Source organism: Nyctereutes procyonoides, unplaced genomic scaffold (assembly GCF_905146905.1).
Source record: "Nyctereutes procyonoides isolate TBG_1078 unplaced genomic scaffold, NYPRO_anot_genome, whole genome shotgun sequence".
NCBI classification, from domain to species: domain Eukaryota; kingdom Metazoa; phylum Chordata; class Mammalia; order Carnivora; family Canidae; genus Nyctereutes; species Nyctereutes procyonoides.
The window spans coordinates 26,724,417-26,749,731 of NW_026575125.1; the positions used below are offsets into that span (position 1 = coordinate 26,724,417).

At 39.0% G+C, this 25,315-nt stretch overlaps 1 protein-coding gene across 8 annotated transcripts in view; it reads right to left on the reverse strand.

The window, feature by feature from the left end:
* The window catches only part of DMD (dystrophin), a 2,039,779-nt gene that overhangs the window by 291,865 nt on the left and 1,722,599 nt on the right, over positions 1 to 25,315 (reverse strand). For all 8 annotated transcript variants that reach the window (XM_055339022.1, XM_055339018.1, XM_055339021.1 and 5 more), the window contains one exon: positions 20,881 to 21,027. In XM_055339022.1, the coding sequence (XP_055194997.1) occupies positions 20,881 to 21,027 (147 nt within the window). The remainder of the gene's footprint in view (positions 1 to 20,880; positions 21,028 to 25,315) is intronic.

The window sequence follows — 25,315 nt, forward strand, 5'->3', positions numbered from 1 at the left end:
GCCCCACGTACAATTCCCATCTGTCCTAGGGGAGGGAGATGTCCCTATTAATCTGAATTTTAATGGGCTGGCATGGTCATGGCACAAGCTTCTGTTGAATGAAGTCAGGGAGATGGGCTACAGACTAGGTCCTAACCATCACTGAATGATACAAAGTAGAGCGCTTGGCTAAATGAGGCTACCATCCTTGAAACTCAGCTTCCCAGTCTTGTGGCCCCCAAACCAATGACCCTGTCAGGCTGCGTGGCCCTTATGAATCTGACAGATGCTAGTTTAACCACATGAAATGTAAATGTTCCGCTGTAGGTTGTACTTTTTTTTTTAAGTAATCCACAGTTTTGATATTAACCAACAGAAAATCTATTTGTCACTTAAGCTTAGCTCCTCTTTCAAAGAGGTCAGCTTTCTTAATAAAAGCTATTTATTGGGCAGCTCCGGTGGCTCAGCAGTTTAGCGCCGCCTTCAGCCCAGGGCCTGATCCTGTAGACCCAGGATCGAGTCCCATGTTAGGCTCCCCGCGGGGAGCCTGCTTCTCTCTCTGCCTCTCTCTGCCTCTCTCTCTCTGTGTGTGTCTCTCATGAATAAATAAATAAAATCTTAAAAAAAGCTATTTCTTGAAAGGAAACAAAAATAAATGGGAGATAGTCTCTCCAATTAGGCACTATCTTCCACTACCAAAAAAAAAAAAAAAAACAAAAAAAAACAAAAAAAACAAAACACAGAAATCTGAGGAAATTTTCCTTAGATTAGGAAAATAATCCAGGAGGGATCTTTTATGCATTCTTTAATGAAGGGTTTAGATGACATGAGGCCCAAATAAAAACAACTCAGTTTTGCCTTTTTCTTCAGCCGTAGGCATAAGGGGCACAGCTCAGTGTTTGTTAAAGGAAAAACCCCCACACTTACAAGAATGAATGAGGAGAAAAATGCAAACATATTAAAAAGACATACCACTATACATTGTTTTCCCTCTCTGTTGGATACCTATAAGTGTGGGATTTGTTAAATTTTGGTCACGAAGTCTTTCTATCCTATGTGTTAGTTTCTACAAGCACAGGCTTTGCCTATAACTTCAGTATTGATTTGCTGTTATACAGGTTCCAACTTGTCTAAATTTCATTACCTGAAGGGACAGCTTGCAATTCCGTATACAGGTATAATAAAAGCAAGATGACTACATGTATACCGTGAGCCTTGAAAGGACACTTTTTCCTCATATGCAGGGCCCAATTCCTCTTGAGTCTATTAGTCTGTTGCAAATGGTGACGACAAAGCTGATAACGTATTATTGGCTAGCAGTTGTATTCCTATTTTCAACCCTGAACCTACTTACAATCACACAAATATCAGAATCCATTTGGAACATTCCCAGCTATTGCCTACCTAACAACTAATCACTTTTGATCATAATTGAGCAAGGGAAAAAGATTTTGGTCATCAATGGACCCTGTGCTAGAGGAAGAATGAACATTTGGCCCAAAACAATCACGATAATGCTATTTCTTGCAGCCAACGACTGGTTTCAAGGAATATAGCGAGACCTAGTTCTGGCTGATACACAAGGGGAAATACGCTGGGGGACCTCTGGGAAATTCTTTCTTCTCCAACACACACACTGGCCCCCCTCCTCCCCTCCGGCCCAGTTATCCTTCTCCCATATTTCCTTCCTGCTGTGGATACTGTTGTCTGAGGATATGTTGCTGGGTGCAGTGGGAAGCTATCTTGGGATCGTGAGAGAAAAGCCAAGAGATACCCAAAGAAACAGGACTGGAGTCTACATAGTTCATCTGCTGAATTAATCAGCCCCAGATTGGATGACCTTTGGACTTCTGGTTGTGTTAGCCCAGTGGTTCTCAAAGTGTGGTTCCTAACCACAGAGGTATCAGCACCACCTGAGAACTTATTAGCAATGTGGAATCTCAGACCTTACTTGTTTCAGACCTATGGAGTCAGAAAACCTGGGTGGAGCCCATCAGCCTATACTTTAACAAGCCCTCCAGGAGATTCTGATGCACACTACAGATTGGCAACCACTGTCTTAGATTATCAGATGTCTCTATTATTTAAGATAGCATTTTAAAAACTTGCCTGATCCCACTGGAGTTCATGTTAAAAACTCAGATTCCCAAACCTAATGATTCAGAATTGCTAGTGAAGGAGCTTGGGAATTAGGCATTTAAACAAGTGCCCCTGGTGATTCTTATGACCAGAAAAGTGTGGGAAAAACAAATATAAGGTCCTTTAAATTGAGCATTCTGTCATTGGCTGCTGAAAGCATTCTAACCAACACACTATGTACAATCCCCTATGCTCCAGAACCACATAGGTAAACAGATACTAGCTCTTGCCTTGGCGAGTTTATCACAAAGTCCTAGTTTGGAGAGCCTTTGGGTTAAAGTGTGGTTTACATTTCTAAGATGTGGGTTTCTCAATGGCCAATGTGAATTCCTGATCTTTTATATTCAGGAAATGTTTCCCCTACCTCCCTACGACAGCTCTAGTCTGAATTTCTAACCTCTTAGACTTTCTTGACTCCTACTAGCTGGTGGCCCCAACACTCCCACCAGGATTTCAAGAACCCCTCTCAAGTAATTACAGAGGTAATCATGCATTCTTCAACTCTTAGGCTACATTCTCAGAGGCCAGATGCCTTCCTGCTGAACTTGAACCTGCTGATGCCCATGAGAGTGCCATGAAAGCAGCAATTAGTCTGTTACAAACTAAACATGTATTTTCAAAGTCTAAAAAAGAAATTCTGCTCATCCAAAGAGAAATAATCTAGAACTCTAAAATATTTAACATTAAATGGTCTGAAATCATCAATGTTCATTCAGGCTGAATGAAAACTTTACATTAAAAACTTTCCTTTTTTTTTAAAGATTTATTTATTTATTTATTTGAGAGAGAGAGAGTGTGAGTGAGAGAGACAGAAGCACAGGCAGAGGGAGAGGGTGCATATTAAGCAGGCTCCACACTGAGTGTGGAGCCCGACTCTCTGCGCTCAATCTCAGGACCCTGAGATCATGACCTGAGCTGAAATCAAGAGTCAGATGCTTAACTGACTCGGCTACCCAGGCACCCCTATGTTAAAAACGTTCTGTCCCTTGTTTGCTTGGGGCCAAATAGCTAAAAAGGTAAAAACCATTGTAATGCAATATAATTTATGAGTGATAAATGTAAAAAGTCAAAAGGAGATTTGAGAAAAATATTTCATTGTGTCTCATCTCTCCTATTTACACGTACTTTGCTTAGATATTCCTTATTCTGTCTCTGTGCCCCTCCCCACAGTATGCCGGACACCTTATTGGTTCTGGACCTCTATTCACCTTCGACTGAGTCAGATTTCCCCCAACCTCTAAGCATTTGTTTATACTGTCTCTTTTTTTTTCTAGAAAACCCTTCCATTTTCCCCCTCTAGCCTTTGAAATGCTACTCATTGCCTGAGTCTGCACTCATATGTCATCCCTGCAGCAAAACTAATTGCTGACTATTTTGTGTATTAAAACACCTCTTTTTCCCCCTCACATGTCCAGAGGGGGTCTTTGTGGTTTTGTTTGTAGTTCATGTATCAATCATACTTGCAAAGTATGAACATCTTTGTTCCTATTGCCAAAAGAGCATCTACCACGATGTAGTCACTTTAAAATACTGAACTGATTTTCAGGCAAAACTGATTTCTAAACATAAGCATCAACTGAAGAGTGACTTAATTTACTCGCTAGGTTACTGCGATGGGGGCACCAGCTTGAGTGGCACTGGTCCCAGCTTCAGTCTGAGAAACTCTAGATAGGAGTGGCATATGAGTGGGATGGGCTGTGTATCTCATTAGGACCAGAAGCTCAAGCTGTAACCGCTTCTGGAGTTACATATCCAGGCATGCATTACAGTCATCTTGAAGAGACAAGGGGCTCCTCAGACTTCTACTGCAGGGAGACCAAGAAGGTTGCTCAGGAGAAGGCCTAAGGAAAGAATGTATTATAAACTAGGTTGCTTCACTCAGTAGCAAAGCCTCTGTCAGCAAGGAGAAGAGTAGTTTTGAGAACATCATGGTGTCTGCCACTTGGATTTGTCCTGTGGTTCAGTCATGTCTCAGTCCTATGGCTGCAAATCAGAATGATCTGAAAGACCATGTGCCAGATGGGATGCTTTCTGCTGCCGGTAAGAGAATACCCAGCACAAAATGGCTTGGCCAGTCAAGGAGCACAGAGTCAAGGCCGCTCCACAGCTGGGTAATTCAGAAGCACGATGGCATCATCAGCTCTCAGATTCTGCGCATCTTTCCACTCTGCCATCTTTAGGTGAACTCACCACACATGGAACAACATGGTTTCTCAAGTTCTGGTTCCTTTATTTATTCATTCAGTAAATATTTGCCATGCTAGGAACTGCTCTTAGATGCTTTGGATATAGTAGCAAATAAAAGACAAGATCTTTGGTTTCACGAAGCATACTTTCTCATGATGGGAGATAATTTTTTTTAAAGAAAGTATACCTAATATGCTAATTCTATAGTTATGGAAAGAAGGAAAAACAAAAATGGGTTAGATGTTCCTAATGTTGTATAACATATCACCCTAAAACTTAGTGGCTTAAAACAAAAATCTATCACTCTTGCTCCTGGTTGAGTTGACTGTTCTCAGCTGTGTGTTTTTTTGTTTGGGGTCTTTCATGTATTTGCAGTTAGATGAAAGTTGGAGGTGGAGTGATCTGAAAGCTTGACTGGGATGGATGTCCCAGATGGGTTTCTTTTTGCTCATACATCTGGTACCTCACTTAACCACTTAACCTTACAAACCACTTTGGGATATGTAACTCCAAAAGCGGCTCCAGGTTGAGCTTTCTCTTGGTCCCCAGGAGGTATACCGCCCATCCCACTAATTTGCCAAACTTACCTGAATTTCTCAGACATAAGCTGGGACCAGTGCCACTCAAGCTGGCATTCCCACCATGTAGCAAAAATCAAACATTATTCAGCTGGGGGCTGGCCAAGCATTTCTTTCTCTTTGTGTAGCTTCTCCGTGTGGCTAGCTGAGCTTCTTTCAGCACAGTGGCCTTACAGCAGTCAGACTTCTTTCACAGCAGCGCCCCCACCCCTGCCAGTGAACGTTCCAAGTGACCAAGACAGATACTCCAAGATTGCCTTTGATCTAGCCTTGGGTCTTGCAGTGTTGCTTCTGCTGCTTGCAATTTGTTATATGGGGCCAGCCTGGATTCACTGTGGAGGGGGTACTACACAGGTGTTTTGCAGGCATGATTCATGGTGGTTGTGGTGGGGGTATCTCTATAGAAGGACCGTAAAGGGTGGGGAGGATTGAACTGATATGGCTCAAAAGGGGGAGGCAGGGCAGTTTGCTGTTTAAATGTGGTGGTCAGTTTTCAAGTGGGTTTCTTTAAGAAGTTGAGATTTGAGCAAGACTTGAAGAATGACAGGGTTATTCACACAGATAACTGGGGGAAGAGCATTCCAGGCAGAAGAGAGTAGGCACAGTGTTCAGAAGGAAAAAAATATTGGTTTAAGTTCCCTGGGGGACGAAAACCTTTCTGGATGCTCCCTTGGCCAACTTCCCTTTGTATCTTATTGCCTGAGATTGCATAAAATATCCATGTCCAATCCTTGCCAAGGAGATTGGGACCACCAGATCACCATGAAATAGGTCAGTACAATCATTATTCATTCCTAGGGCCTAGGCCTCCCTTGATGCACACGGTCCCCTGGAGTAGGGTAATTCCTGAACAAGCCAGGTCTCTGCTAGTAATGGAGAAGAGTGTATGTGTCCACAATAGAGGAAGTAGATTCACAGAAAGGGAAATAATTGTGTGTCTACCATGCCCTGGAGACTAAACAATATCCCTTTGGGGCCTAACAGAGGATAAGTCATCCCACTTTTCCAGAGATAGATCCTGACTGCCAGCAGAGAATTCTCATGCTTGGGGTCAGAGCAGAAAAGGCTGGAAAGGAAGCTGGAGTGACTAGGATTAGCATCTAATTTGCCCAGCAGGTAAGGGGCCACTACCCATGGAGAAGGAGAGAGCTTAACAGAGTACACTCAGCAGACAGACAGCAGGTAGTATTCAGGAAGCAGAAAGGTCACTCTGAAACAAAAATTCTATGTACAGAACAGAAATATAGTGAGATACATGATGAACGATGGACTTCATTCAAAAGGCTAATGTTAGAATTCTCGAGTGCAGCACCATGGCTGTGGCCCTATGGCTAGCTTTATGGCCCCTGCACTGTGTTTAATGGGAAAGCCATGTCTGAGAACTGGGGTTCCTGCCTTGGCTTTAGCAATTCAAATTGTTTTTATATTTCCTAAGTGCCCACATAGCAATCCATCCACATGTGAGTTTTCTGTGTTACAAAAAGAAAAGTATACTAAGAGGTGGTTCAGTAAATATTTATTGATAGAAACAGAAGTGAATATTAAGAAAGACTGTGTCAAACTGAGATAATAGAGAAACATAAGCTATAATTCAGAGGAAAGGAATGCCAAAAGCAGGGGACGGATCTGAAGCTCATGACAGGGCTTTTATATGCTTTTTTCCCCCTGCCACAGAATAGGCAGCTATTGTTACAAATTATTATATTTGTAGAAATCAGCTCCATTCGAACCAAGGGATGCAAGTGCCATGCATCAGTTGTGTACAAGACAGATTAAAACAATTTCATTGCAAATATAGAAGAGCAAGAGTTACCATATCTAATCTTTGAAAATACCTTTTCTTTTTAAGGATCAGAATATTTTCTCCCCACACATCTAGAAATATTTGGGTCCAGTTTTGTTCGACGTGTGTTTAGTGGAAAACTATGAGATGTATAATACTATAAAATATGAACAGGTTCTAGAAAAGAAGAGAGGCCCTCTTTTTGCAACCCAGCAGGGCAGAAAGAATTAAATTCTTATAAAGGATGAACAAATGTATTAGAACAGATACAGTATAACCAAGTTCAGAAAAGTGAAAGAAGTTTAGCAGGCTTTTATAGAAATGAATTTTGGTTCTAATAATAAAGCTTACATTTTTATAGCATTTACTAGTTTCTGAAGCACTTTTACAGACTTGATCTCATTGTTTCACATGGACCTTGCAAGACTGGCAGGATTCGGATAAGTAATTCCTTTTAAAACATGTTTCAGAATACAGAATATTTAGACTGAAGAATGCCTTCTTAAGAATAAAACGCAAGGGGGCAGCCTGGGTGGCTCAGCGGTTCAGCGCTGCCTTTGGCCCAGGTCATGGTCCTGAAGACCCGGGATCGAGTCCCACATCAGGCACCCTGAATGGAGCCTGCTTCTCTCTCTGCCTGTGTCTCTACCTCTCTCTCTCTCTCTCTCTCTCTCTCTCTCTCTCTCTCTGTGTGTGTCTCTCATGAATAAATGAATTTTTTTTAAAAAAAACCTCTCTCTGTCTCTCATGAATAAATAAATGAAATTTAAAAAAATGCTTTTGAAAAAAAGAATAAAATGCAAGGATGTGTGAGGAGAATCTAGAGCAAGTTTTTGGTTTTGGTTCCATTATTAACTAGCTTTGTGAACTATGACATATCACGTGATGTCTTTATAAAATCAAGGGTTGGACTTCTGGACTTTGAGAACTAAAGTCCTCTGAAGTGATGGGTGATAACTTAAAGAGGCCACCTTTCTTAAAAAGAAACCTTATGCATGGTAGCCCACTAGTTATTAAATGATATAGTATTAGGAATAATTAAATAGAGCCTGTTAAAGAATGACTGTTGAAGTGTACAGTTAGGGATATTAAAATATTCACTAATTCCAGGCAATAAAGCACACTGACATATTCAGCTGTTTTAAAAGATTTAGCAGCTTTACTGTTGGCTGATTTATGCTGGGGGCACCTTGCTACATAGCCTTGGCTTCAGGCTCTGATCAGATTTTTTAGATATAGACTTATACCTGAGGCTCAGCCAACTTGATTGCAAAGGCAAGGCCCTGAATACAACTAGGCAATAAGTATGATGGAACCAGTACAAGGCAATCGCTGCTATTGCAAAAGTAAAACAAAGTATGTGCAATGTTGGTAAGTGACTAATGGCATCTCTATGTCTGGAGGATTGCACATTATCAGCTAATTACCTGTTTTCTTCCAACATTCTTTGCACATAATCTCCAAATCAAGAAAAAAACCAAAACCGTGCTTCACAAGATATTTTCGGACCTCTGCTACCCCAAGATGGGGTAACAAGGACCAAATTTACCCTCTATCTTGAATAACTCAAACATGGATGAAATGTATGCAATGATAGAGTATGACACAATGAGAATCAGGCAAGGAAGGATAGTGACCCCTGAGGGATGGAAAACATATGAGGTGAGATCCAAGATTGTCCTAGCTTACTGCCTTGAGAGGGTATCCAGTTCACAGCATGGGGAAGAACAATCCAGGAGGATCCTGGCAGATTCTGAGAGTTGAGAAGGTGGAACTGAAGAGTCTCAGAAGACTAAGTTCACTAGAGTTCATAGGAAAGAAGCTCAGAGAGCACAGTTTCAGGGAAGCTGAGAGAGACAGAGACAGAGAGAGAAAGAGAGAGACAGAGAGAATCCTGCAGATCTATAGAGCATCTCTCTCAAGTACTCAGCTGAGTAGTGATTAGCACGTGTATGCAGAAACTACCGGAGTCTGGAAAAGAATCACCAGGAGGGATCAGAGATAATAAGGTCCAGCACTCATATAGCCAGAAGGAGTTCCTTACAAGCCATTCTGGAAACCTCATGACTCACAGGGCATTGGATAGAGCACACAGAAGGGTCTTGCCTCACTAGTGGCGGGGGGGGGGGTAATTAGCCCTATACTGTCAGTCTAATCCCACCTAATTTTAAAACCTCCCAAAGGATCGAACAATGGCATACAGTTTAGAAAGGGAGAACTGAAAATACATTATTGAGAGGTTCTTATACCATATGTGAAGTGGTCTACAACCACTGGAAGGTACACTATGATAATATGGAAGATATATATACCATAAACCATAATGTAAGCACTAAAATACCAAAATAGTTATAGCTAATATGCCAATGTAGAAGATAAAATGAATTCATCAATTCCCATTAATCTATAAGAAGACAGAAAAGGAGGAACAAGCAAACAAAGAACAGATGGGATAAGGCAAAAACAAATAGCTTGATGATAGGTTTACACCTAACCATATTAATAATCACATTGAATATAAACAATCTAAATATCCCCCACTTAAAAGAAGTTGTCAGATTGGATTTTAAAAAAGAAAAATCCAATTATATGCTGCCTACAAGAAATGCACGTTCAATACAAAGATGCAAATAGGCTAAAAATAAAAGGATGAGAAAAGTGATACCATGCCAGCAGTAATCAGAAGAAAGCTGGAATGGCTACATCATTAGCCATTAGGGAAATGCAAATTAAAACCACAATGAGATACCACTGTCTAGCTATTTAAATGGCTAACATTTTAAAAATTGACCACAGTCAACTTTTAGAGAGGATACGAAGGAACTGGAACTCTCATACACTGCTGGTGGGAATGTAAGATGGTCCAACAGCTTGGGAAAACAGTCTGGCATTTTCTTGATAGTGAAACACATGCCTACGACATAATCTAGCTATCCCTCTCCTAAGCATTTACTCAAGAGATAGGAAAACAAAGTCCATTCAAAGACTTGTGAAACAACCCAAAAGTCAATTAAAAGGTGATGAATAAACACATTTGAGTGTTTCCATATAATGGAATACTGCTTAGCAATAAACAGGGATAAATTATTGATGCATGTAACAACATGGATGAATTTCAAGATAACTGTGGTGACTGAAAGAAATGAGACCAAAAAGACTGTACATCTCATTCATATAAAACTAGAAAACACAAATTCATCTACATTAGTAGAAAGGAGATCAGTGGTTGCTTGGAGGCACTGGAGGGGTGGAAGGGAGAGATTACCAAGGGACATGAAGAAACTTTTGGGGGTATGGATATATTCACTCTTTTGAATGTGGTGATGGTTTCTCAGGTATATATATATATCAGACTTATCAGTTTGTACATTTTAAACATGGATGTGTTAATTATACCTCAAGAAAGCTGTTATCAAAAAGGGAAGGTACAAAAACACTAATTCAAAAAGATACATATATCCCCATATTCACTGCAGCATTGCCTACAATAGCCAAGACATGGAAACAACCTAAGTGTCTACTGACAGATGAATGGATAAAGAAATTATATATATATATATATATGATGAAATATTATTCAGCCACAAAAAACAATGAGATCTTGTCATTTATGACAACATGGATGAATCTCGAGGGCTTTGTGCTAAGTGAAATAAGCCAGACAGAAAGACCAATACCATATAATCTCGTATGTGGAATCTAGAAAGAAAACAAGCTTATCAATATAGAAAACAGACTAGTAGCTACCAGAAGTGGGGGCTGGGCGTATGTGTGAAATGGGTGAAGGTGAATGGGTCAAAAGGTACAAACTTCCAGTCATGAAATAAATAAGAGGATGTAATGCATAGTGTGGTGACTATAGTTAATAATACTGTATTATATTTTTGAAACTTGCTGAAAGAGTAGATCTTAAAAATTCTCCTAAGAACAAACAATTGTAACTAGGTATGGTGATGGATGTTAACGAGACTTACTGTGGTAATTATTTCACAATATATACAAATGCCAAATCATTATGCTGTACACTTGAATATAATGTTATGTTAATTATACCTCCATAAATAAAAGAAGGGGGGAGAAAGGGAAGCTATTTTGTCTCGTTTTTCTCCAAAGGTAACATTAAATATATTCCATGTTGTTCAGAGTACACTGATCATAATTGCTGATAAAAGTCTAGGATGTGCGTGAATCCTGTTCACCATAAAGTAAAAGATAAATATTTAATTTTTGGTCAATTATTTTTCTTTTTGGAATCGTTGGAAAATGATTTAAGCATTGGTTAATATTATGAATCTACAGATCTAGGCATGAATACTGTTTATCCAGAAATGATAGTTTCATTTCCTATTTTTTCACCTGTGGTATAACTTTCCATTTATTTTATAGTTTTTAATAATATTTTTGCTTAATTTCATGCATTCAGCAATTCGAGAAATATTTACTGAGTGCCTACTATGTAAAGATACTGGCCAAGCACCAGTACATATGGTGTTTAGGGCTCTGCCCACATTCAGCTGCTCCTCAGGTGTGGGAGATGGACTTTTAATAAATAAATCAACAAACAGGTAGCCACAGATTTTCCTAAGTGCTGTGAAGAATTCAAACAGGATGCTCTCTGTGATACAGAATGATAAGAAATCTTCCAATGTGACTTAATTATATGTTAACTCTGCAGTCCATTACTTCAAATGATTCCTAGTTATTAAATTTGCACAGTAGAATTTTACTACTCTGTTTATAGTTAGTCACAAGCTTCGGGCCATTTAAAATAAAAGCTACAGATGAATAGAAAAGCTGCTTAGTTAACCTGTCTTCATCCTTTAGGTTTTGGCTGAATGGCCACTTTCTCCAGGAAGTTTTCCTGATCAGTCTTCCCTAACTCCTACCCTCACAGCAACACACACACAGGTCCTCACTATATATGCCCTGCATTTTTCTTTCATTACACCTATCACAATTTCTAATTACTATATGAGGGATCTTTCTTTATTAATGTGTACCTTCACAACAAACCATAAACACTGTGAGGGCAGAGACAGTATCTGGGTTTTTCACAACCGTATGCCTATTATCTAACCCAGAGTCTGGCAGAGGGTAGATGCCAGAAAGATATTCATTGAATGGAAAGTTATTTAAGCATTGGTTAATGTTATGATTCTACAGATCTAGGCATGAATACTGTTTATCCAGGAATGATAGGTTCATTTCATAACTTTCCCCCTGTGATATAACTTTCCATTTATATTGTAGTTTTTAATAATATTTTTGCTTAATTTCATGCATTCAGCTGGGCTCGATCTCACAACCCTGAGATCATGACCTGAGCTGAAATCAAGAGTTGGACGTTTAACCGATTGGGCCCTCAGGAGCCCTGGAGAGATTCTCATTTTTAATCTGTGAATGATTCAGGTTCTGGGTTAAACTATTCCTAAGACTGTGGTCTGAGATTCATATAATCATCCTACTTTAAACCGGCATTTCCTAAACCCTTGATGTAGGTGACTCCTGACTAATAAATGTGAGGGCGAAGATATGTTTTTTTATTGAAAGGGCTAAACTGTAAATGAGGAGGAAACACTGTCGTGTCAGTCTAGCTTTCTTTTTTTTAAGGATTTTATTTATTGACTCATGAAAGATACACAGAGTCAGAGACACAGGCAGAGGGAGAAGCAGGCTCCATGCAGGGAGTCCGACGTAGGACTCGATCCCAGGACTCCAGGATCGCACCCTGGGCCGAAGGTGGCGCTAAACCGCTGAGCCGCCCGGCTGCCCTCAATCTAGCTTTCTGCCAGAGAGGAGGTATTTGGATAGTTGGTAGTTCTGACAGATTCTGCAGATAGATTGCCTGGGTTCAACTCCTGACTCAGTCACCAGCTATGTGAACTCAGGCAAGCCACCTACCTAACCTCATGGCTCCTCATTTTCCTCACCTGTAAAATGAGGCTAAAAATAGTACCTACTTCCTAAGGTGACTGTGAAGCTTACAGGTGTTAGCACATGTAAAAGGGCTCAGAAAAGTGGACAGCATACTGGAAGAGCCGCTTAAGTGCTCATTATTGATTTCAGTAATGCATAATGCTCGCTCACTCAAACCAACTCTTCTCAAATCCATATCGTGCAATCTCATTGGCCAAATCAAGTGTCGCCCTGTGTAAAAAGTGTATTTCTAAATAAAACAATCACTTTCTAATTGATTATATTTTTTACCTCCGTATCTACCTTTGAAATTAATGAATGTGTTAATTGAGGGAGGCAATTTATATCCGGATGGCCATTATTTCAAGGACTTTAAAGAACTGATAAAAATAAAGAACACTGACATACACTACCAGTGATTTAGAACTCACTCTGTGGCACTGACCTTCAAACACAGCATTTCTGAATTTCATAAGCCAGTTTCTTACCGAGTCACTGGCGGAGTAGGCTTTAACATTCAGCCTTTCATAGGGTCTGAAAGGGAGTTATTTCTGGAGGAATGTGCAGGGCAAGAGGAGAGGGGGAGTCTTGGGGGTGGCAATGTGGGAACAGCAGCCCTTTGAGTGCTGTGCGTGACGTAGCCTGGGAAATGTGAGCAGCTGCTGGCAGAGCGCTTCACACGCAGCGGGACGGTGGGAAGAGCCGGGCGGAAAACAGCCGGGGCAAACAAGTGCGCCCGGGGAGGGCGGGGCCGAGCCAGGGGGCGGGGCCGAGCCAGGGGCGGGGCCGAGGCAGGGGCGGGGCCGAGGCAGGCTGCGCGGACGGGAGAGGGCGGGCGGGAGAGGGCGGGGCCGAGGCAGGGGGCGGGGTCGAGGCAGGCTGCGCTCTTTAGGAGGGTCAGGCTGCCCAACCAAAGAGCCTTAAAAGAATAAAGGGTAAAGCAGGGAAAAATCAGAGGGAAGGGCAAATGTCAGTTGAGGAAGAAGAAAGAAGGGAAAGGAAAACACGGGGATAAGGGCAGTTTTAAAAACTCTGGATTGTATGTGTGTGGCCACAAAGGAATTAGAGCTACCGAGAAAGGAAAAGAAATCCCTGCATCCGTAAGGCTGCTGTTTAAAACACATTCAACAGGGACGCGTGACGTTTTTTAAAACAACAAAATAGTGACATGGATTAGCATGGTAGCTAGCTTCGCAACCAGCAGAAATCAAGTCAGGAATTAAGGAATCCATAAAGATCAAGCGATCAGATGACCTAGCTTCATGAGGATTGGGTTCACTTTATAGAAGTTCTGAAAAAAATTCATATTCTTGTCATTCTCATCAACTAATAAATATTTTTTTTCACTTCTACTGGCTTCGTTTTCATTTTGTATCTCATTTAATTTTTTTTTGGTCACACTCTCCACGTCATTCACTTTTCTCCCCCTAGTTCCAGACATCGCAACGACCTTTTTTTCCCTCCCACAGTAGAGAATGCCCTTGAAAAAAAAAATGTTCTTTTGGAGTAAGCAGGTCGGACTCTGGAACCTCTGGGTCACCTTACATTCAAGGTTACCTGGGCAACTTCAGTATCAGTCTTCTTGAATACAGTACTATTAGCTGTGAAAACTTTGGAAGCCACACTGACTGAGGTAAATGTCTGTAAGATTGACAGTACACTTGGAAACACCCCCCGGGGATGGTGGTTAAAGATGGGAGCTAGCCTCCACTTCTGAGATGCACACATTCTTCATTCTTTCACATTTTTTAAAGGGATTTGTTCACTTCCTTTTAATTTTTTTTTAAAAGAGGTGAGGCTAAGCATAAATGATTGTTCCCTCCTCTGGCAAAGATGTTTTCCTAGAACTTAATTGTTCTTTTTCCATGGGTCATTCTATTCCTAATATCAACAAACCCTTCTGTGACCTAACCTTCTCTAAAACAAACACATTCTTTCCTCTGTTCTTCTCATTTCCTTCACTTTCAGCTTTTTAAAAACTCCTGCCAGGGAACGCAACAGAGCAACAGAGGCAATGTTACAGTTGAGGTCTTTTTACTTAAAGTTTAGAATGTGTTAGGGTAGTTTTTCCTACACCATTACAATATTTTTGGATAGTGGATTCCAATCTTTTCAAGCCCGTGGATCCCTTATTAACAATTCCAAGGACTGGAAGATCCCTACATGATGGAAGTACTATTTAATAACTCAACAGCTTCCCCTGGGGGGAACCTTGGTAGAACGACAGAATCACAGGCTTCACCCAATACCTATTAATCTCCAGACCAGGAGTGGGGATGGGGGGCAGGGGGGTGGTGAGGGTGTCTTAACAAGCTCTGCTGCTGAATCTTATTTATGCTAGATTTTTGTGAAGTGCGTTTTAGACCAGAACAATCCAATGGAAAGATGAGAGCTGCATATGTCATTTTAAATTTTTTAGTAGATACACTAAAAAAGTAAAAAGAAACACTGTCAGTTGTTTTACTTGAAGCAATGGGTTCACTTTTTTCGTCTTCAAGGAAAATACCCAAGTATGAATAATCATAAAAAAGAAATGGGTAAAATCAATTATAATGATATATTTTACTTTATACCAAATACATGAAAAATATTATCATTTCAACATGTAATCCATATAAAAATATTTTGGTTTTGGTACTGAGTCTTTGAAAGCTGATATGTCTGTTATACCTACAACATATCTCAATGCTACTAAAAGAAATCTACTAGAAATTTCCCTTTACCCTCCTCTTTCTGCCTGGAGGACAAGTTAAGGGCTTGGGTTCCGTGTTGCTGTGGCACTGTAACACTCCTCCAATACAGAACTCTCTGCAGGGTAGTAGGCTTATTTTCCACTGTATGACTATAAACTTCTCAAAGTATCTTACAGAAGACACTTTTAAAAATCTTTTCAAGTTGGCTGTACCTGGCAAGTGCTTAATGTAGGACAACGATTCTCAGAGTGTGGTTTCTTGATCAGCAGCATCAACCTCACTTGGGAGCTGGCTGGAAAGGCAAAATGTCTGGCCCCGGCTTACTGAATCAGAAACTCTGGAAGTGGGGCCCAGTGATCTGTGTTTTAGTAAGTCTTTAGGTGATTTCGATGCTTAGAACACTTGAGAACCATTGATGGAGGAAAATTCATTTCCTTTGGGAATGGCCTCAGACTCAACATCTTCTCCCGGGTTCTGTGGTCTAACCACAGGCAGAATCATTTTAGGTATTGATAAAGGAACAGCCAAAAAAGGACACACTATGGAGACATTGGTGGAAACGACCCTTGGCAAAACCAGAGACCAAAGTCAGATATCCTCTCCTTACCCTCAGTTACTAATTATTTATAAGAGCAGATGGCATAGCTCACCTAGGCTCCCTGACTAGAAGGGACCCCATAGTGTCAAATGCTTAGTACAGTATCCTTAAAAATAAAAGCAAAGAGTATGAAGAAAATGTTCAGAATCTGTCAACACACTTAAAGGATCAAATCCTGTGCTCAATGATGACAAGGACAAACGCACACACATACATACAGATAGAAGCCTGCTTTGAAAACCTGTCTCATCAAAGTAAAGATCATAAGAGGCTCTGCTGGAATTTTTAATTTTTCAATTAAAACTCTTGTTACCTGTTAAAAAACAAAGCCATGCAAATATTTCTGTTGGCCAATTAAATATGATCTTGTGTCTTTCCACAAATCTTACTAGTCTAATTATGTAGACCAAATTTCCGGTCAGAAATTATTGAAGAATTTGTAAGTTAGAGACCTGAAAAGGTACCACTTTTATAGTATTTGTGTCATAAAAGCATATTTTTGGTTTATGACATTGAGAAAGGGTGACCATTGTGGAAGTATTAAAAGAAAACCCATCAATAAAATTTTTCCTAAGATGGCATAAGCAGTAAAGGGGATTTTGGTCAGCATGTCCTAGGACCAGATAGGACAATGACAAGGTCTGCTAGGTATACAGTAGATGCCCAATCACTGCTGTTTGAATGACAGAAGGAAAGAATTAAAGAAGGAATTGAATCCGCAGAAGGTGAGGGTCTGGATCCTTGTGACAGCACAGAAGTGAAGATGGAATATATAATTGTCTGCATGACTTTGGAAGAATCTTAGGAGACCTTTAAAAACATACATAATTCATGATACTATCCTTAAACATATTTAAAGAATATCATACCTAGAAATGTCTTCATATTCAATATTTTTCAAGTGATTACATTCCAAATGCCCAACAGTCAATAAAGCATGGACTCTTTAATATTAAAGTGTATTTGCAGCTTCTGTTGCTCTTCATGGGTTTACTTGTAATGCAGAGAAGTGGTTAGAACATCCACTAGCAGTATGTCCCTAGAGTAGAATATTCCCTATAGTACTTGTGCTTGGTGAATAAAGAACATGACCACATCACTAAACATGTACGCATTGTTTCAGCATTAGAAAAGTGTATCTTCAGTGTAATTTTCTTCCCATTTGGTTTTGATACTCCTTTCTACTGGGTCCAATATTAGCATTCGTTCTGCTGTAAGAGCTAATTCATTAAAATCATCTTTGGTTGATTTTAGCATAGTTGCTGAGTTCTAAAGACAATGAAGAATGTAATGCTTTAATGTTTTATATTTGAAACTGCAGGTGTGATTTTTTTTAAGGAGTACACTGAACTGGGCTCATTAATCCATTGGTTTGGAAAAGGAAGATGTCAAAGTTAATATCCCTGAGAATCATTCAAAAAAGGGGAGAAGCATGGAAAAAGTGAAGTATTTCATACCTGTGTTGGTCACACTACCTTTAAAGTATGACTCTGTGGGATGCCTGGGTGGCTCAGTGGTTTAACATCTGTTTTTGGCTCAGGGCATGATCCCGGGGTCCTGGGATCAAGTCCGGCATCAGCCTCCCTGCAGGGAGCCTGCTTCTCCCTCTGCCTATGTCTCTGCGTCTCTCTCTGGGTATCTCATGAATAAATAAATAAATAAATCTTAAAAATAATAATAAAGTATGACTTTGTGAAGTCCAAACTAAACAGGACTTTGAGAAAACAAAAGGGGCCAGGGGTCTCAGTTCAGAAGAGCTGATTCATACCTTGACCAACATTTATAGCTTGTGGCCAGGACTGTGTCAGTTTCCATAACTAAGTCTCAGTCTCCTTACATGTAAAAGAGAATAGTGATAATATGTACTCATAATGCATCATCATAATTTTGTGAGGATTAAATGAGTTAATGCACATCAAAATTCCTAACTACAAGGAATGATGTTTCCTAAGCCCAAAACATATCATCTCGTGGTCCAGGAAAAACATCCCTACGATTGTGTCCACTCTGAGGGAGAAAATAGGATTTTATTCCTACAGAGTTTCAAACATGGAAACCAATGTCTCTAAACTTCCATTTGTGCATTGTAAATAAATTCAGAGCGCTCTGTACTCTATTTCTATGTACAGGTAAATCGTGACTGTGTCTTATTCTGCTGTTGATGTTATATCTACATGGTTTATCTGTTTCTAACATTTTGACTGATATTACAGAGAGTTAAAAGATCAGTATGGCTTTCTTTTAAAATAAAAATTAATGGATTGTCTAATTAAACCCAGGATATTCTGGTATCAAGTAGATATAGGCTGGCACTATGTAACTTTCTTTCTTCTATTACACTATTTTGCCCAAATTTAGAACTCATTTTCTTAGGTTTATATGTGCCTTCCCACTATTCCAACTCTCTATTTCTTGATTTTTCTCTTAGTGGACAAAGAAATAGAGATGAATTTGTACAAATTTTTTTATCATGATGTCATAACTGACATAGAATTGTAAGTAACTAAATTATTTATTTTTATAGAAATCTGATGTTATAATGATGATAGGCTTGAGCTTCCTGCCACAGAAGTTGGGTGATTCTTGAGTCAGATACATTCTTCTAACCGTAAAATGTTGTTGATAGGATATATGACTTGCGCTTCCAGTAATGGGGATGAAGTTATTTGATGCGGACCTCATTTCTTGGCTTTGTTCACTTTCTGAACAAGGATTCCCATTTATAATATACCAGAATAGTTAGAATTATGGTCAAAGAAAAAAAAATGGAATCAACTTGACTCAGTTATGTGCAACCCTGAACCTTGGGTTTATCAGCTTTCTGCTGAAAATATTTTTAACGCATATCCTTCAGGTCATATCCAAAAACAGCAACATGTGAAATTTGCCACAATAAGAGCAGGTACCACAAAGTTACCGAACTGTTTAGTATGAGAAGGCTGTGCATATGTGCGTTTGGGATGAGGGGTTTAAAAGTTCAAATGAAAAAAGGAGAAACACAATCCCAATGAGCCACATCTGTATTATGAATAGAGGAAGCTACCATATTGATTCTAAACTAAATTTTGTCATACGAGTACCCTCCCCCAACCCCCTGCCCAGATATCCAGATACAGAATCATAGGATTGAGTTGGATGTGACCTGAAACCGAACGGGATCGCCTCATTTTATAAATGAGGGAATTAAAGCTGAGGGAGGGTAAATGGTTTTTTCAAGATAACACGGTCAAAGAATGAGCTTCAGTTTGAAGTCAGGGCTTCTCCTCTTCACTCTAGTCCTCTTTTTCCTACATCAGCTCCTTTCACATACTTCCCTATATTCATAACCAAGTCTTTATTCATTTTAAAGAATGAGCAAAACTGAGGCGATTAATATTTTCTCACACTTTACGTCTACATAAAGAGTGCAACTACAATGGCTTGCTTAGTACTGATCTTTAGAAACTTTGCTTATCAGTCATCATCTTTTGACCTCATTTGTAAGCTTACATGGTCACAGATCTCATACCACATCCTGAAAGCAAATGCAGCATTTGGTTCTTTGAAAGAAATTTTAAGATACAGTTCAAGAGTGCTTGAAGAGAACAAATGTGGCCACTGCTTTTCCTTGGACATTTATGGTTTTCCTTATTTATGCTTAAAGTGAAAAATATACTAAGGATCAAGCTGATAAGGTTTTAATAGTACTTGGCCACTCTGAAACTAATAGACACAGAAAGGCATGTAATTGCTTAACCATATTGCCTTGCTTTAGTCAATGCCACTTATAACAATCTATCATACAAACATTTCAAAACTATCCATCACAACGAGAATTAAATTAGAGGAGATCTCAAGAGGTCTTGAATTTGGAACCTGTTTTTATTAAAGATCTAGCAATTCTTCACCAGGACTTTCAATCATACTCCTAAATGGACTGCCAATATGAAAAGTTATCTGCTTCATCTTTTTTTCTTTTTCCTACTGAAACACTGAAAACAAATATTTTTAAACTGGGGAGAGAGACAAAACGATTCTCTAACTCTGTGGTTAAAATCAGTTTGAGGGTTTGGGGTATAGTAGAGTATACCCAAATATATAGTATAGTATAGTATAGTATAGTATAGTATAGTATAGTTTACACAGTGCCCTTCACACAGGGAACATGTACACACTGCTTTTTCTGAGTTCTCACTATGAGCCAGGTACTAACAACTCTGTGAATTAATGTTTACTTTTACAGCAAGCATGTTAGAGATGAGAAAACTGACAATCAGAGAGGACAAGTGACTTCAAGGTCACTCAGGAAGTTTGATTCCAAAGCCTGTATGCTATAATAATAATCATTATAACTGCAGTAGCGCCAAGAGCCAGAGTGTATACAGCATTTGCTAGGTAACCAGCACAGTTCCAAGCACTTTTTGACATATTTTGAATTACTCGCCCTAATAATAGACTGGTATTTTAGAAATATTTAAGATCCACATTTTCTTGGGATGAAAGACCAAAGCACAGAATGGTTAAATAACTTGCCCAAGGTCCCAGAGCTAGTAAGTGCGACCTTGAGCATGCTTCTAGTCTCTATACTTATCATGCCAACCTATGAAAACCCTCCCTGTATAGGTTTGTGATAGGATGTTCTTTTTAAAAAGATTTTAAAACATGTCTTCCATTGACTGTTGTTTAAATTAGGATTTCAGAGGTAAAGATGTTTAAAGAATCTGAGCAACAATAGCAAAAGTAATTGTATGACAGTAACTAAGTTCTTCCATCATGATTCAGCATTACCTTCCATGCTAATTGCAAGATATAGGAAAATCTAACTTTAAGCTATTTACAAAAATGATTACTAATTGGTTCGAAAACATTTATATAGGAACTTACTAAATAACAGAAAGTATCCTACTCTCACGAAATATTATCCGGAATATCACACCAAGAAATTTCTTTTCTTATTCCTTACAAACACGCTTTACCCATATATTCTCTTATTGTAACAAGGAGCTGCAATGCTCATAATGTGCCTACCTGCAGAAGCTTCCATCTGGTGTTCAGGTCTTCCAGAGTGTTGAGGTTATATGGTGACAGCTGAATGCCCAACGTAGTGAGTTGGCGAGCAAGGTCATTGACGTAGCTGACATTCTCTTTCAGAGGTGTAATTTCTCCTCGAAGCGCCTGTGTGAAATAGTCAAGGGTAAGTTGGAAAATGAGAACATTTAAGGCAAAGAAACAGACACATGCAGACTAAAAGATACCTTGTTCTGTTTGGGGTGCAGTGACATTTGCTCTATTGTAAGTGATATTGCAACCACGAACATTTGTGAATGGGTGAATAATAATAACTAATATGCATAGAGCATTTCTCAGGTGCCTAATCCTGTGATGAGCTTTGTCCACACAACAAATACTTTTATTCCTACAAAGTAAAATTTTGTAGAATTCTCATTTTACATGTGAGAAAACAACTTGCAGAGGTTTTACCTTGCCTAAGTTTCAATGGGCCAAAATTGAGGACCCTGGAATACATACCCAGGGTTGCTTGCTTCCAGAGTACATATTCTTAGTGATTATATTACTTTCCAAAGTAATTCTGAATTGGCAAAGTAACAGAAAATATATACTGCTAGATTCTAAATTCTACTCATTTTACAACCACAAATGGATTCTTTTTTTACAATAAAAAGATATACTTGATAATGAAATATTACATTCACACTTTGCACCAACTGCATAATAAATAGATTCATTTAGAGATTAGGGTATTTTGTCAAGCCAAGCCCTAAGAATGACTTCCTGGTCTTGTGGTATTTTAGTCCTTGTGGCAATGACTTAGGAAGGCTCCCATGGGGCTTCTCCGCTGTCTCTGAAACACTAGAATGGAATTCTCTGATGCAATGCATCATGACAATCTGGTGAGTAGAAGAACCCTATGCAGATATGGGTAGGATATAACCATGCATCATATCTACCCTATTGAGATGACATTTATGGATCTTTAACATGATGTATGATGTCCAAATGTTCCAATGAGCAATTTCTAAGGGACAAATTCCTTCACTTAGGAGAACAGTTTGTGTAATGTAATGTCTACGCACAAGGACAACATCACTTACTTGGTTATATGTGCTGCTTTGATTTGCTTGATCTGGGTAGGTGTTATTTCTCTGGTTCACTGTTAATAAAACCACTGTTTACACTGACTTCATCTATAACCCTCCAATTCCCTCCCATTTCAAATAAAAAGAGCCAGTATGTACATTCTAATTAAGAATGGCATTGTCCTGTTGAATCAACCTGAATATCTCACCACTAAAATGTAGTACTGTATGGAATATAAGACTCTTACATAATTCTTAGGTAATATAAGACATTGTGATAATCACTCTGTATAACTGCCCCTAAGGGTAAATTTTATCATTTGTGAAATATATGTCAATAAAAAATAAAAATAAAGGAAAATAGAATAAATCTTTCTGTCTGACCACAGACATGCAAAAAAAAAATCCCTATCTGATGTATTCATCTTTATTCAACTTCATGTCAGTGGAATGTCATAGGAATCAGCCTGAAACTGAGAAAGTTTTTAATAGGGATTGATGGTTAATATTATTATTCCATTGCCTTATAAATAAGTAAACAGATTAAAAGAATCCCATGGAAGGAGGTAAAATCCACCGATGTAAATTCATATCTCTAAAAGGAAATAATCCATAATCACTTTGTTTTGTGTAATAAAGGGTTAGAAAAAATTTATTTTAAAGATTTATTCATTTATTTGAGAGGGAGAGAGAGAGTGTGTGTGTGTGTGTGTGCATGTGTGTGTGTGTGCATGCTTGGGAGAGGGAGGAGTACAGAGGGAGAGAGAATCCTGGAGCAGACTCTCTGCTGAGTGTGGAGCTTGATGCGGGGCTCGATTCCAGGACTGTGAGATCATGAGCTGAGCTGAAATCAAGAGTCGGCTGTTTAACCAACTCAGCCACCCAGGTGCCCCTAGAAAACGGATTTCTTAAATGTCAATGGAGAAGCCTAGACAAGGGCAATGATTACAAAATGAAAGCATTCTCTTCTAGATAGTCACATGTGTTTCTAGGAACCATAAATCAATATCGTATGAGTGAGAACTGGAAACAGGGAACCCTTACAGAGATGGCAGGACAGTCAGGCCGAGTCTGACCAGACTGTAGATTAACCCTGTATGTTAATCATTGGTCACCACTGTGCCCTTCAGAAGCATCAGTCTCAGTCACATGCAGGTTTCAGCTCTCTTTGGACTACATCATGCACACGTTCAAATGCCTTTTATTGGAATATTTTGGGTTTCACTTCCTCCCCCCAAAATGCCAGACACAGATTTTATTTTATATTATATTTTTAAAATATTTTATTTAAATTCAATTTGCCAACATATAACACCCAGTGCTCATCTCATGTGCCCTCTTTAATCCAGAAACAGATTCTAATATTCTGTTGGTGTTTTGGAGGACAAAAAATTAAGCTCTAGTATACATCTTTAATCACAACACTCATTCTCTTTCCTCTCTCCTTCCCTCTCTCTCTCTCCCCACCACCATGGGATCTGATGGCTCCTTTTCCTTCTCCTTCTCCTCCTTTCTTCTCCTTCTCCTTCTCCTTCTTCTCCTTCTTCTTCTTGCTTCCATCTAGCAATTACAGTAATTCTCTTAACTGATCTCCACTTAAGAGTCACCAGATTAAGTAGTTTTCATTCCTCTGTGAAACACAGTGATGGGGACCTGGCCTCTAAATAAAATGTTAGAGCGATCTGTCAGGATGCATGGCCTGCGGCTCTCATTAGTTGAGTTGTCAGTTGTGTATATGTTCTCGAACCTGCTTTTTGCCAGTTGGTATTGCAACTACATAATTAAATTTAATTCCACAAACCAAAGAAATTTAAGTCTAAAAGAAAATAAGCTATTATTTCCATGAAAACTAGGTTAAACACTCTAGAATGGTGCTTAAAAGAGAACAAGGAAAGTAAATATTGTTGAATTGGGTATAGACAAGGCAACTGTAAAAGACAAGAAAAATAATCTGAAAAATTTAGAAGGGTTCTGTATGCCTTTCATGGTTCCTGATGGGCTATGCCCACATTAAAGAAACTGGAACTGGAAATCAAAGTCTTCATCATTGGCATGATTTATGGAGAAGTCTAATCAGTGAATCTACACTTAAAGAAGAAACCTTCACACAACATTAAAATCCTGGTTGACTACTTTAAGATCGAATAAAATGTTTAAGACATACTTTTTATGATTTTGATTGAACTGAATTTTTCTTTTTTTTTTTGAACTGAATTTTCCAATTAACTGTTGAACTCTACCTTCTGAGCTGCAATAGAGGAAATCTATTATAAATTTTACTACCATTACTTGACTACTACTGCTACTGCTACAAGTATCATCATTAACTAAGGTGGGGGGATGCATATGTTTAGTTTAATCTGGATTACATTTCTGTTAGGATAAATGGAAGCTTTGACTGTGGAGCGGGGAGATCAGTTGGTAAAGTGATCATCTGGTGTGAAGTTTCATGCAGGGGAGATATCATGATGGGCCTGAGCAGAATGAAGAACTCTAGCCAGCTAGAAATCATCACGAGGGCACTAAGCCCTCGAGAACAGTTACCACAAAGTAACTGGTGGTAGAAAAGAGGAAAAGACAAAAGAGGTGGGAGAGCATTCAAGTCAGTCTCCACATTGGCATTTGCCCTAGGTTCTGGTGGCAGCTCTTACCCTGAGGATGGCTCCCTGCTGTTGTAGACTGACAATGCCTAGAAGCTTACCTAGTAAGCAGTATGGCTCCCTAAACACTGAATCGCAAGACACCACACTATGTAAAGACTACAAAGTACAAGTACTGTGTCATTTAAGTGGATGTAACATTGTGTTTGACTATCTTTCAAATATTAGAGCCTGTAATATTATACATAGAAATATATGTTTAAATGATTAAACACTGAACATGAAATGTCAAAAAAGTAGTTAACTCTGAACAATATCCTGTGCTATTTAAATGCTACCGGGATTTCATTAGATTTTATTCTAGTTTGGAAGCAGTGAGTGAGAAAACATTGAAGGGAGCCATTATACTGTGGGTTTTCTTTGAATCATTTAAACATCTGGAATATGTTCTCCATGAAAGAGCAAACCAAGTCTAATTTTATTATGACTAGTTTCATGTCGGCAAAATTTTCACTCCATTAAATGTTGTCTGATTATAGATATAAAAGTACTGATTTAGAATGATATATAAGTCTGATATGTCAAGTTTTTCTTCTTTTTATGAAATTAAATTGGCTGTCAGATCGTTGCTTATCCTTATGTAGTTAAAGATTTGTTCGAATATAGATTTAGGATGTTAGTCATCAACCACATTGCAACAAAAGAAAGGAATTTTTTATTAACAAGGAAACATTGTTTTTGGAGGGAGAAGCTTTGGCTTGATAG